Source organism: Anastrepha obliqua, chromosome 1 (assembly GCF_027943255.1).
Source record: "Anastrepha obliqua isolate idAnaObli1 chromosome 1, idAnaObli1_1.0, whole genome shotgun sequence".
NCBI classification, from domain to species: domain Eukaryota; kingdom Metazoa; phylum Arthropoda; class Insecta; order Diptera; family Tephritidae; genus Anastrepha; species Anastrepha obliqua.
In genome coordinates, this window is record NC_072892.1 from 93,947,370 (window position 1) to 93,960,658 (window position 13,289).

The window sequence follows — 13,289 nt, forward strand, 5'->3', positions numbered from 1 at the left end:
TATACCCATAGGTAAGCAGGGAGACGTTTTTGTCATGATATCGCTCCTAGTTTGAGTATAGGATAGAAAAAAAGGCTCTCCAATAATTTTTGTCAACCACACCATGTCTGATTTCGTTGGAAGGAAGCGCTGGAAGAGCTCTCATAAAAGATTGTGCACATCGAAGTTTATACGCGCCGGTTTCCTTGCTATTTATATTGAAAAGCCATTTTGGCAAAATTATCGTCTTCTCTATGGAATCCAGTCTATTTTCAGTTCAGTTCTATTTTCATCTTTCAGTTTCGTAATTAGTCGGCATTTCACGGTCGCAAAAAACCACGGCATATATATAATCCTAAGGCAGTTGCAATTTTATAGCCTATTGAATTTTAGTACAATAAAGTGTAAGTTTGAAGTCGCTCAAAAATCGCATTGACTTTTTTTGATTATTTTTTCTGGTACGAACATGTGATTTGTTTTTTATCATTTTAACTTACTATATCTCGCTGAAATTTTATTATTTAACAAAGCTTATCTTTGTTGTTTTGTATGTCCCATCAAGTTCCTAAAAACCTGCAACACCTTGCCGATTTTGTTCTCACTTGAACACAATGAGAACAAAAGGGTTTAGGTTATTACTCCAGAGATTTTGCTAGAAAACAGCCAGAAACAAACCCTGTTTTTTCGGATATAAAGAAAAATTAACCTAAACAAAAGTGTGTTAGCTCCGATTGTGCTAAATGAAAAAATTTTGGAGGTGAAGCCGAAGGTGAAGCTAGTAATAACAAAAATCATTAACAATTTTACAACACTTTACCTAATATATCAAAAACCAGTTTTCTTGATGAATGCCACATTATACGCTTCTTAAGATTTTACATATACAGCGGGCGCCTAGGTTAATGAAGAAATTATTCCATAAATTTTGGTCCATTTGCAAACTTTTCAAATATATTTATTTTACTTAAACAAATTATATGCATATGGTCGCATGGGTATGTAAATATTCATCTTACTGAACATTTTGGTGTATTTGTGCATATAAACTAATATACTTTAATTTCATCACGCACTGGACATATAAATTTTGCACAAATTGCACCAGTAGACCCCTCGAAAAATCACTATTCTCGGCGCTTAATTCTTGATGACTTCATTCAATTGTACATATGTATGTATGGTAGGTACATGCCGCACATACATTCACATATACTTGTACATATGTATATATGTATATAAATCTACGAATATAAAATCATCAACAAGCGTTGTTCAAATTGATTGTAGTCCACATTGCACCAATCATAAAACACAACGGCAATAAAATTAGAATTGGTTATTTAAAGCACGATGAGCAGAAAAGCATAGCTGGAAGCAAAGTTTGTAGAAAAATAAGCATTGTCTGATACAGCGCAATGTCAAGCAAAAGGTGTTAACTTGAGACTATAGCAACTAATTAAGTGATATCACCCAGCAATAAATCGGGTAAATCAGTTGGTCCCACATAACGATAATAAAACACAAAGGAGAAAAATTGCTAATTGTAAAGCTGTGAAATTGAAAATTGCAAATTGCAAACTGTTACGCTACTTGTTGTTGTACCTATATAATAGCAAAAAATTGCCTAGAAAATGATGAAATGAAGCAACTAAAGGTTTAGCTGACTTTAATATACAAATTAACCTAGACTTTTGCACAAAAATGTAGTACAACGCACATCATTCGATCTTTATCTGAATACGTTGATCTACATTTGAATTTGAGTATAACTATGTATGTAGATAGCTGCGTATGCATGTGGGTGTGTATGCATTCAGCACTGCTGTTTTAAGTATTGCTAAGCATTAATTAACGCATCGCAGTAGCAACATTAAAATTCATAAATTATTCCATCCATAACCTCAATATACGCTGGCCACAGACAATTGAACAGACAATTACAATTAATATGAACTAAAGCATGAGTAAATAAAGTTTCAGTTATCCCACCATAAAAAACTTGTCTAAAAGGATAAAATGTCTATTAACTAATTTCGGGTTTATCTAATAACATAGAGACAAACAAACAGGAAACAATGACAATGAAGCAATGAATGTAGTACTTTGGAAAAATGAAAAAATATATATTGGGTATGGGAATAAGATTCCGCCCTCGTAAAAGAGGTGTCGCTGCTGATACTATTTTTGTGTTCGCTCTAGTAATATACCTGTGATTTGAAGGCATATATGTGAGATCTTGATCGCAGTGGTTGACATTGGTTTGAAGCATAAAGATCTTTTTGCATCTGCCGTTCCGAAAACACAACATTTGCGGGAAGTCATGCTTCATTATTACCTTTCAAGGAAAAGTGCAGCTGAAACGAGTCGTATATTGATTAATATTTACGCTAATTACGCTCCATCAAATACAACTTGCAAAGAATGGTTTCGACGCTTCCAAAGGAGCAAATTCGACGTGAGTTATAAAGCTCGCGAAAGGGCACCGAAGTGATCGAAGATACTTAACTGCAGCAATTATTGGATGAAGACGTATGTCGAACCCTTGATTATATGTATAAAGAGTTGGATGTGGACAGATCAACCGTCAGTAAACGTTTGCACGCGATGGGAATGGTCCAGAAAGTAGGTAACTGAGTGCCTCAGCAGTTGAAGGAGAGAGATATCGAGAGATGTTTGGTGACATGTGAAATGCTTCTTAAACGGCAGAAAAGGTTTTCTGCATCGCATCGTCACTGGCGATGGAAAATGGATCTATTATGATAACACTAAGGGTCGAAAATGTTAGAGCGGTTGGAGTCTGCCAGGTGAACCAGGTCCATCGGCAGCGAAAAAAAATATTCATGTTTCAAAAGTCATCGATTATGAACTCCTTAAACCATCTGAATCTATCACTGGCGACCGTTACCGACTACAGCTAATGCGTTTGAATTGAGCTCTCAAAGAAAACCGGGCGGAATGGGACGGCAGACATGCTGTATGACAACGCCAGACCACACCTTGCTAAATCGGTCCAGAACTATTTAGAGGTGCAGAATTGGGAACTCTGCCTCATCCGCCGTATTCCCCAGACATTGCACCTTCGGATTAGCAACTGTTCCGATCAATGCAGTCAGCCGTTATTGGAGAGCGGTTCACTTTTTACGAGAGCATCGCAAACTGGCTCAATGAATGGATCAAGTCAAAAAATTCGAACTTTTTGTCAGAGGAAACCGTATGCTGCCTGAAAGATGGAGTAAAGTTGTAGCTTCCAATGGCACATATTTCACATAATATCAAGTATTATTTAATTGTTCGTAACTTTGGCTAAGAAAGGAGGGAAACTTATTCCCATAATCGGTTTACAACAAAGAATGCTATGATGTAACAAATTAAAAAATAGCCACGTTTCGAAGAGAGCTTGACTTCAACTTATGCTTATCAAATAAACAAGAATTCCCAGCTGGAGGTGTGAGCTGCTCAAGATGTATAGTCCGGTTCACTTTATTAGAGGCTACAATTTTTATGGAATAAAATGTTTATTAAAGCTTTTCTAATAGCGGAGTCGGCTTGAAACTGCTGGTCCCTGGAACAACATCAAGACGCACACCACAAATAGGAGGAGGAGCTCGGCCAAATACCCAGAAAGGGTGTACGCGCCAATTATATATATATATATATAAAATATATATAATTGGACAATTCACGTGAAGACTCTACTTTATTCGAAAAAAACTTGCATTAAAATATTATTCCATCTAACGGTATTTCGCAGCAGTAAATGTTTAATAAAATACAAAATTATTTTATGATAGATAAAAATTTACTGATCTTAAAACAAACCCCGTTAAAGACACATAAGTTGTTTTGCCATAAGTTGTATATGTAACGAGTATATATAAGAAAATTCATTACCTTAATATTATACTTTTCTCATTACAAAATTTATGATGCAACGTTGTTTCTAAATGAGCTCGTAGCGGCTCCAAGGGAAATTTTCAAATAACGTTATCCCTAAAGCGGGTACCAATTTAACGTCAATTAAGTTAGATGAACTAGAAAATCCTTTGACCAAAAAATAGTTGAAAATCCGAGCTCAGTGGAATTAAAATTTACACTTAAGAAAAATATCATTACCACTCTGGGGTTAATTTGGCGTGACATTCCCACAAGAAGCATTCACATAAATACATACATTTCTAACAGCACACAAAACATATGTAAATTGCAATGAAATATGTTGCTGAAGTGGAAAAAATAACGCACCGAATCCGCAGCCATCAACAGATCAGCACACAAGCAAAGAAACATATAAAATAATTAAAAAAATATACGCATTAGTATTATTTGCTTATCATATGTGCATAGTAAGTATGTATGAATACACACACACACACATATATGTATGCATTTGGTTTGTTAGCTATTGTCGCAAATCGCAGATGTTAGATACGGCAATTGTCACACATTGAGGTCTTTCAACTCGCACTTGCATAGTTACATGCCGATTTGTAATTGTTCTAACACTGTACATACATATAAATGTACCAATTCATTTTGCAAGTACTTCATGTTAAATAACAGAAAAATATGCAAAAAATTGCGTTGAGTCCCTCCACACCCCGACAATGCGCATTTCAGGCTTGTACCTTAGATATGTAAGCGATACGACAGAGAAAATGGAGTTGTAACAGAGTCGCGAACTCTAAGCCAAAAAGTACACATGAATGTGCATACTAGTAAGTATCTTTGTATGCATGTACATATGTACATATATGTGAAACATGAATGTATAAAAGTGTACACGAGGGTGTGCGGAAATCTTTGGCAGTTGACATGTTTTCTTTCACTTGCCTTGTAGTCTTCTTACTAGCTACACACAGTCTTACCTACAAATATATAGTACCTATGTAGATGGATGTATACGACATATGTAGATATAAATATGCTTACAAGTAGATATGTGTACTTATGAAAATTATCTTGCACATTGGTATATGAGAGTAAACCTTCACTTTAAACTTTTTTCTGACAATCACAATGCAATTCTCATGTTACAACACAACCAAATATGACGACGACGACTTGTTCGGCAGTTAAGCACTTAACGCTGTCGTTTCCATTTTAGAAGGACACTTAGACGGTCACCAACGTTCTCAAAGAGTGACGTCGCCGATTCGGCAAACACTGTGAAGCGGCTGCGGCAAACTTTATTTCCAACAGACATTGGGACTAACCGGCTACCACTTTGAATATAACCAGGCATAAGTACATGTAAACACATTTCTACAGTACGGTGCAAAAATGAGTGAATGCTGTTGAGTATCAGGTAATTTGTTAAGAGCTTAAGAACTTAAAATGATAACAGAAAACAGATATATTGTTGGAATGATTTTTTTCCATTATAATCTGGTAAATAATTTCGTGTAATTTTTTTTTTTTTTGAATATATGTAGTATCCTGCATTTGTCCGCCTAGACTACGATTTGCATGGTCCATTCGATCAGTCCAATTTTTGAGTACTTTTTCTAAAAAAATCTGGCCGTATGACGTCAAAAATGGCTTGAGTATTGAAATTAATCGATTATTGAGCGCGCTGTGTTGCAAGTTGCATTGTCTTGTTGTCAGATGATGATTAATTTTTGAAACTTTGCGAAGACATTTTCACAATTTGGAAGCGTTGTTCTGGCGTTACATGATTCATGATGACTTGCCAAACCTTAATGAATAGAAATGTCAACACAGTTTGCCATTCTCAGCTGTCAAACCTTATTTATCGATATCGATAGTTGTCCTGCAGCTTATGAAACAGCATATATAAAGATCATCTAATTAAAGTAAATGTTTCTCTTTTTCGATTATCTCCTCATTCCACTCTCCCTGAGAGAACCCCTGTACCAAGTCACTTCTATAAGGTGGCAGCAGAAGAGCAAAAATAGCAATGGCATATTGATGTTCCTTGGCCTCTCCTGCACTGACTCAATTTCGTACCAAGACAAAAACCATGCTTGTAACAGTATTATATTTCCTATCGCTGTTGTGTTTAGGAACTCTTTTCTAGTTTCTATTAGTTATTGTTTGAACACGTGCTAGGTGTTACCATATGCCATATGATTTAGTTAAAGTGAAAGCTATTTAACGTGCGAAGAAAGACGAATTAGCCGAGAAATTGCAAAGCTACTGCAGAGAGGATAAAGACATGTAATCATGATTATTAGTAATTTAAATTCGTTCAGTTCAAATTTCCACCTAAAAGATGGGTAAGCCAAGAAATATTACGTCAGCTGAAACGTGAGATCTTGGGCGACTATGCATTACTGAAAAACCAAAAACACATTAAAGAAGTTACTGCTCCTGTAGCAACTCCCGTTCGTGGATGAGCAGTTCCAGACATTGGATTTAAAAGTCATAAGGTTGAAAGTTTTTATGAACAAGAAAAAGCCAAAGCTATTAGTGAAACATCTCAGAGAACGGCATGAATTAAAAAAGAATGATGTTGGAAAATTCTGTACTATTTTTACGCAAGCCAAGATTTGATTATTGTTTTTTAGCTAATTTGCTGCGATGAAACCACAATAAACCAACTGCAATCCAATAAGCTATTACGGTATTCGACAAAGGATGGAGATACTTCCACACGTACAATCTACAGCGAAGCACGTTGGCACTTCATTAATGGTTTGCGGTTAAAATATCCCAAACGGATTCGACTCAGGTGTTAAAAGCGATAGTATAACTTGTAAAGAAGATTATTTGCGTATTATTGTTGATAGTCTATCCCTTGCAATCGGAAAAATTAGCCAGCAGGTATCGCTGCGGGGTCATATTCCAATATGATATTGACCCCAAGCACACGGCCAAAAGGAATGGAGCATCAACCAATAATTTTAAAACATAATATGTTTAGCATGGAGTCCGATGTAAGTCCAACTGAAAGTTGTTGGTGTTTCCTAGAAAGTGCACATTTACACAGGGAAACATTTGGAAGGGAAATATTTTGTTCGTGGGAGAAGACGCGGACGCGGAAGAGAGAAGGAATTTTGTCTCCCGTACTGGCGACCCGCTTTGCGCTTCTTATTCGTATTTCCAATTTCCAATTTTTGAAGGTTGCTTCATTCGTTTTCTTCTTTTCTTCTTTCAATCAAACGGAAGAAATCAACGATGATAAACATCAGAACGCTGCCTAAGAAATGCAGGATTGTTTTTGCTAGTAGAGTTGGTATAATTTGAAATACGTATGGGGCATATTTGTGTCGAATTCTAATTTTTCCCCCATTTCTTAATTAATTTAGTTAATTTTAAGTTAATTATTTATATATGAAGTATTTTTAATTTAATTTTTTTTTATTCAAGTACAAAAATTTATATAAAGGGTGGTTAAATTTCAAGGGCCGATGTTGAATGTGAACCACACCTAAACGTCAACGACACCGACTTTTTTCTTTGGGGATATTTGAAAGAAAAGGTTTACGTCGATAAGCCAGCAACAGTTCAAGAGCTAAAGGATAGTTCGGCACATTAACGGCATAGAACCTCAATTATGCCTCAGCGTCATCGAAAATTTGGACCATCGGATGGAGGTGTGCTGCTGAGGCCGCGACGGCCAATTGGCCAATATTTTGTTTTATTCGTAATTGAGCTACACCAATATTATCATAATGAAGAGAAATGATAATAATTTCCTAAAAAAATTGTATTTTATTCAAAATCAACACCGGTCCTTTAAACTTAACCACCCTTTATATACGTAACCAAATGAAAATTGAAATAAACTGAAATTAAACTGTTGACGAACGTTCTCCGCTTTACATGTTAGCGGGTTGTAGAATATATACAAACCATAAGATGCTAAAGTAGTAAACGTCAAAATGTTGCCGAAAACAATTTTGCTCTTGTGACCGCGAATGCAACTTGAAAAGAGAATTTCCAGTGCTTCCCATCCAGGTTTTTCTGTGTGTAAATCGGCACAAAACTACGCCGAACATCCTCATTGGAAAAATCCACTTTGGAAGAGAGTGCAAGCGGATTGGCAAAATATTTCGCTCTATGTATTGTATAGAAATATGTTCAGTTTTCTACGACTTTCTAAAAATATTGATTTTGATTTCGCTTCTTAATACCAAGGAATTAAAATTTAATAAAATAAAACCTTTCTTTAATTAATGAAGAAAAAAATATAATTTGCCATTTTTCATTTTCACATGGCATGTACTCAAATTTGCACAATACTGTATATGTATGTATACATGGGAACATACATATAGTACATATGTATATGATTTACGTATGCACTTGTGACTCTTCTCACATCACTTTTTCAATAGCAAAGTGTCATACGTGGTTAATACCTAATTTTCTGGTTGCATGTATGAGCCTCATTCATACATTTTTTTTATGTTTTTCTTTATTTTTTGCTTGCACTGTCTGGTATTTATGGCACTCCAACGCATTTGGCACTGAAAAAAGAGAGTTGGCCAGAGTGGTGTAGACAAAATGGCACAGACATCCCAATTCAATTATTAATTCTTGGAATTCATGAACCGTTAAAATGTTTGTGGCTGAGGGAATTCGTGAGTGTCTGCATGTAAGATACGTTTAAGTATCATAAAGGGTAGATAGTATGTAGGTGAAACATTAGTAATGTAAAAATGTTAATTTTTATAAGAGCATAAAATGTATTCTTAAATAAATGTGCGCTTATGGGGGAGAATATTTACCGGTGATATACAACAAAGGTGGTACAGGGGTGGGAAATTCACATAAAAGAACACACTAGGCAAATATCGCAATACAGTTCACCGTTGGACCCAATTTCTGACGGGATCTGTCCAAAAACTGGTCTCGTAAATCAGGCATATTTTGTAGAAGGTTGAAACTCACTTTGAATAAGACTCTTCAAACAATTACGCTCTGTTTCCTACCTGGCTGCTCTAACAGATATTCATTATGGCAAATCTGAGCAGAAACTTGCCAAAAAGAAGATCAACTTTTTGTTCTCCTTACAACTGCAGCTGAGTTCATTATTACACAAATACAAGCATAAATGGTGCTTAAATCCTTTATTTGGTGTTTGGCCAAACTGTTTCTGTAGTTTTTGGTGTGCGCCATGATGTTTTTCCACAAATGGAAGGGCAGTTTTACGCTAAACTTTTCTTGGTGTTTCATTCCCTAGCCAAGGAAAATTATAAGTGGAATATTCATTTCGTTCATAAGAAATCTAATAAAAACCTCAACATTTGACATATATTTTTAATCTATAAGTATAGTACGTAGAGTGATGACAACGTAAAATATTATATGTATTTGCTGAAGTATACGGAAGAAAAGTGGACACTAAGATGTATGAAACTTATGGATAAGTTTTTGTGGCATCGACACAATTCAGCGAATTTTAATCTCAAGCTACAACTAGATTAAAATATACGAATGGAACCTAATGTCACAGTAAGTAGGTAGGTATAGTGGTTGTCAGTTGACATACCTAGGGATGCTTTAGGCCCATTGTGATGCCACCAGGGCTGTTCCCTCTCCTCACTCTACATGGCCCTCATTGAACCAACCTGTGGCTTTAATATTATATATTTAACAAGGCTTGTTATTTTTATATTGACTACTTCTGCCAAGTTATTCAGAGAACTGTTTCCTAAAATATTCAACCTTATTCTAAGCAGAGCCATGCACCCGCATAGAAAGTGTTCTATATTATCTTCTTCTTCAATGTCGTTACAGCTTCTGCAATAGTCGTTATAGCGTGCTCCCAACCTACTGGCATGCCTGCCAATCAGACAATGCCCTGTTAGGAATGCCACAGTTAGTGAAAGAGTTAAATCAATATCCGTGATCGTGATCCGAAACTGAAAAATGTTTTCCAACGAATTGAAATCCCTTTCATTTGTACTATAGAAAAGCAGAGAATATATATCCTTTTTTCGAATTACTAACATGAGTATAGTATTTTGGGCCCAACCTCATTTACGTTAATTGGCGACTCTACTCATAGCACCAACAATAAGCCTATTTGCCAAGTGACGGTATTTTTATATTGCAACTAGATTTAGGAGAACTTGGAGATTTGTGCAATGCACTGAATAGATATGTTTCATCACATTTGAAAAATTTGTTTTCAAGATGTGTGGCACGTACTTTAAAGGGGGCGGTGCTATGACCATTTTCCGAAAATTTTAAACAATCATACTTCTTTCTTTGAGCAATTTATATGCACCGGTTACTGAAATGTTCCCCTTTTTCATTTCAGTTTTTATGAAAGGGGTTAGTGGCTATCAACCAATGTTGTCCATATCTTGTATTGTATGCAATTTTCAAAATCCTACATAATAGGAGCAAATCTAGCAATTCATCAGGTTTGGCAAATGTGTAAACTAAACTTGTTCCAATTATAAAAATATTCCCGCACTAATTATAAAAATATTATTATACTATTTTTGAACTTACGAGGAAACCCCTTACAACACAGGAAATTATTGTCTGATTTGACACATTTTCAAACCAACGTACCTAGTTTTAGGACTTAGTTGAGGCAAATCTATTTTCACTCTAGTTATCGGATGCAGACAGACTCCTTAGATTATTCTGCATATTTTGGTACAAAGAAATCTGTTATTAGTATTATTTTTCGTCTATATTTCTTCTCGCTAACTCTTATTACTTCAAATATTGTGAGAATTTCACTCAAATGACAGCAAATGCACTTTACAAGCAAAACGCTAAAATGCAATAAATATTTATTGTATGGCATATAAAAATATGTTATGGTATAAAAAACCCGTATCAAAAACATGAGAGGAAGACCATGAAAGGCTACACAATCAACTGCGTTATTGTCTAATCGCAAAATAGTGTTCAATTGACTAATGAAAAATATTTGCCGTCCTATTTGTGTATGTGACTTATGCAGAAATCGATTTTATCCCTGCTTATTCAATAACCACTGCTTGCCTTAAGTATTTCTTCTTTTTTTGTTCCTTTCCATTTCTTCGTTGTGTGAAAGTATTTACATTTGCTTACCTTTCTGTTCTGGCTGCGCCTGCTTAACATCCACTGCCGCTGCTACTGATGGCACGGCCACCGGCTGCTGTTGCTGTAGCTGTAGCTGCTGTTGTTCCTTCTGTTGTTGGTATATTTGCTCCTGTTGATGCTGTTGCTCCTTCAATAACAGCGAGTGTGAGTCATTCACTGTTGTTGCGCCAGCAGTCTGTGCCGGTATTCCTGCGAAAGTATTTGTTGTTGTGGGTGCTGCTGCGACCTCAGCTGCTGCTGTTGTGCCATTGCTGACAACCGCAGCTTCCAGTGTCACAGAGCTTTTCTCCAAAAACTCCGCCATATTGTTATGCCGCTCTATACGCTCAGCGCACTATATCCGCCTGATGACTGAATGAGAAATTAAGTGTGTGCGTGTGTGTGTGTGTTGTCGAATGACTGTATCGGTATACGTTTGTCCTAATTCTGTAGCGCGCGCCTTTGAAGACTAGGTGGGGTGGATTGCGATTATGAACCGAAGGAATGCGTTGCACTCAGGACAGTAAGGACAAAACAGTATCTTATGCGGTTGCTTTTGCTGTAGTATGTATTTGTTGTTTTTCGCCTCGCCCTTATCTTCTCCAACCTCCTGTGCCTCGCTTGCTCTCACTTTGCCTTCACCGACTTTGTGTGTATCTTTTGCTTGTTGTTGGAAATTTTTCAATTCACAATTCTTTAACAAATGTACACACTTTTCAATATTTTCGCTTTGTTTTAAATGCACTTTTCTTATGTAACTTTTTCTACTCTCACATATATTTAGGACCTGTAAAAAACATTATTAATTACTCTTTTATTGCACGCTTTACCACCTTCGTACCGGAAATTAAATTAACGGTGAGGGTCACTCGCGGCTTGTATGCGTTTTGGTATACCAACTATTGCTGTCGTTCTGGAATAGTCTCTTTTCACTGCACAATTTGCAACAAAGCGACTATTTTTCCTCACAAATAGTATTATATTTGTATGTACCTACATACATATGTATGTTTCTAAATTTTATTCACTTTGCTTGGCACTGCGCAAAGCAATTTCAATAGTAAAATATATAAAATTGAAAATTCACTTAAATCACAATATTTATTTGCATATGAAAAAGACTACAAAATATTTAATATGCACAAGCACAATACACACATATGTAAAAAAAATAGTCACACCTTTGCATTGAATCGCACCGTGAGCAGTTGTTACACCGAGGATGAATCTATTTGGTCTGTTATCTCGTCTCGAACTGATTGCGCGCTGCAAAGAAGAATTTGTAATTAACGTTCGAATGCGTATTGCTCGTACAGCAAGCCCAAAGTCGCAGAGAGTTATCTAACAGCACATCAATGAACTGAGAGAGAGCTCAGTTGATTAACGGAGGGCACTTTGCAGTGAGCTTTTAGTACAAATGTAGTCAATTATGTTATGTCAGTACCGTTATTGGAATAGTGGGTGCAAGCTGTGGGTGGGAGTTTGCAGTGACATCTGTGGTGAAACGCTTTGAAGCCAGTGCTGCCAGTTGGCCATTTTCAGGTTCGTTTTAAACGCTTGCAATTACGTCAGTTCTTCTTAACTGGTTTGAAAAGCAAAAACCCAATTCATTTTAGGCGACTCTCTTTTTCCTTATTAATTTGCAGTAAAAAATGGAATAACTTAAACAAAATTATAATGTCGTGGTAATAATGCAATGATTTTTGAGGGAGAAAACGGCGATGGCCGTTGTCGTTAAAAAAATTCTGCTAATATGGATAGATACATCCAGGAATCCGTCGAAAGAAATGCTAATACTATGGCTATGAAAAATTACCATTTAATAAAAAAACTTCTTGTAATTAATTATAAATAAAGTATTAAGCAATAAATTTTGAGGTATTGTAATATATTTATGGTCCGCATGATTTTAAATGAATGACGTACATTGATCGTCAAAACTAGTTGTTGATGGGCGTAGCCCAAAGTATCTAAAAAATCCGAAAAACATTGTACTTAAAAAGATTAAACTGGCTCAAAAGCTACTTAAAATACATATTCCAGCAGTATTTCTAAGATACACAAGAATAATGTGTTCCAGGCAGAACTTTTAGCGATCAGAGAAGCGTGCAAATCACTAAAATTCTACAAGGAAGTTGGTGCAAGAGTAGCTATCTTTTCAGACAGTCAAGCAACTATCAAGGCGTTAGACTCGAACTCCATTTCATCCAAACTAGTCTTACAGTGTAGAGAGGAACTACATTGAATTACTTAGCCATTGACTTGAAATTACTCCGATCATGTTCCGGTCATAGGAACCAACGGGGTAATGAGATAGC

General features: G+C 36.0%; 1 protein-coding gene across 12 annotated transcripts in view; it reads right to left on the bottom strand.

The window, feature by feature from the left end:
- Positions 1-12,234, bottom strand: part of LOC129252887 (microtubule-associated protein tau) — a 98,590-nt gene extending 86,356 nt beyond the window's left edge. For 7 of the 12 annotated variants that reach the window (XR_008583679.1, XM_054891037.1, XM_054891034.1 and 4 more), the window contains exons 1-2: positions 11,813-12,010; positions 10,981-11,758 (exon numbers count right to left, since the gene is read on the bottom strand). Coding sequence is in view for 11 of the 12 variants with exons in the window: in XM_054891037.1 (XP_054747012.1) it covers positions 10,981-11,296 (316 nt within the window). In the remaining variant the exon portion in view is untranslated. Of the gene's footprint in view, positions 1-10,980; positions 11,759-11,812; positions 12,011-12,129 lie in introns of those variants that run through there. The other 5 variants (XM_054891027.1, XM_054891030.1, XM_054891032.1 and 2 more) reach the window with 5 other exon arrangements.
- Between the last annotated feature and the right edge of the window lie 1,055 nt (positions 12,235-13,289).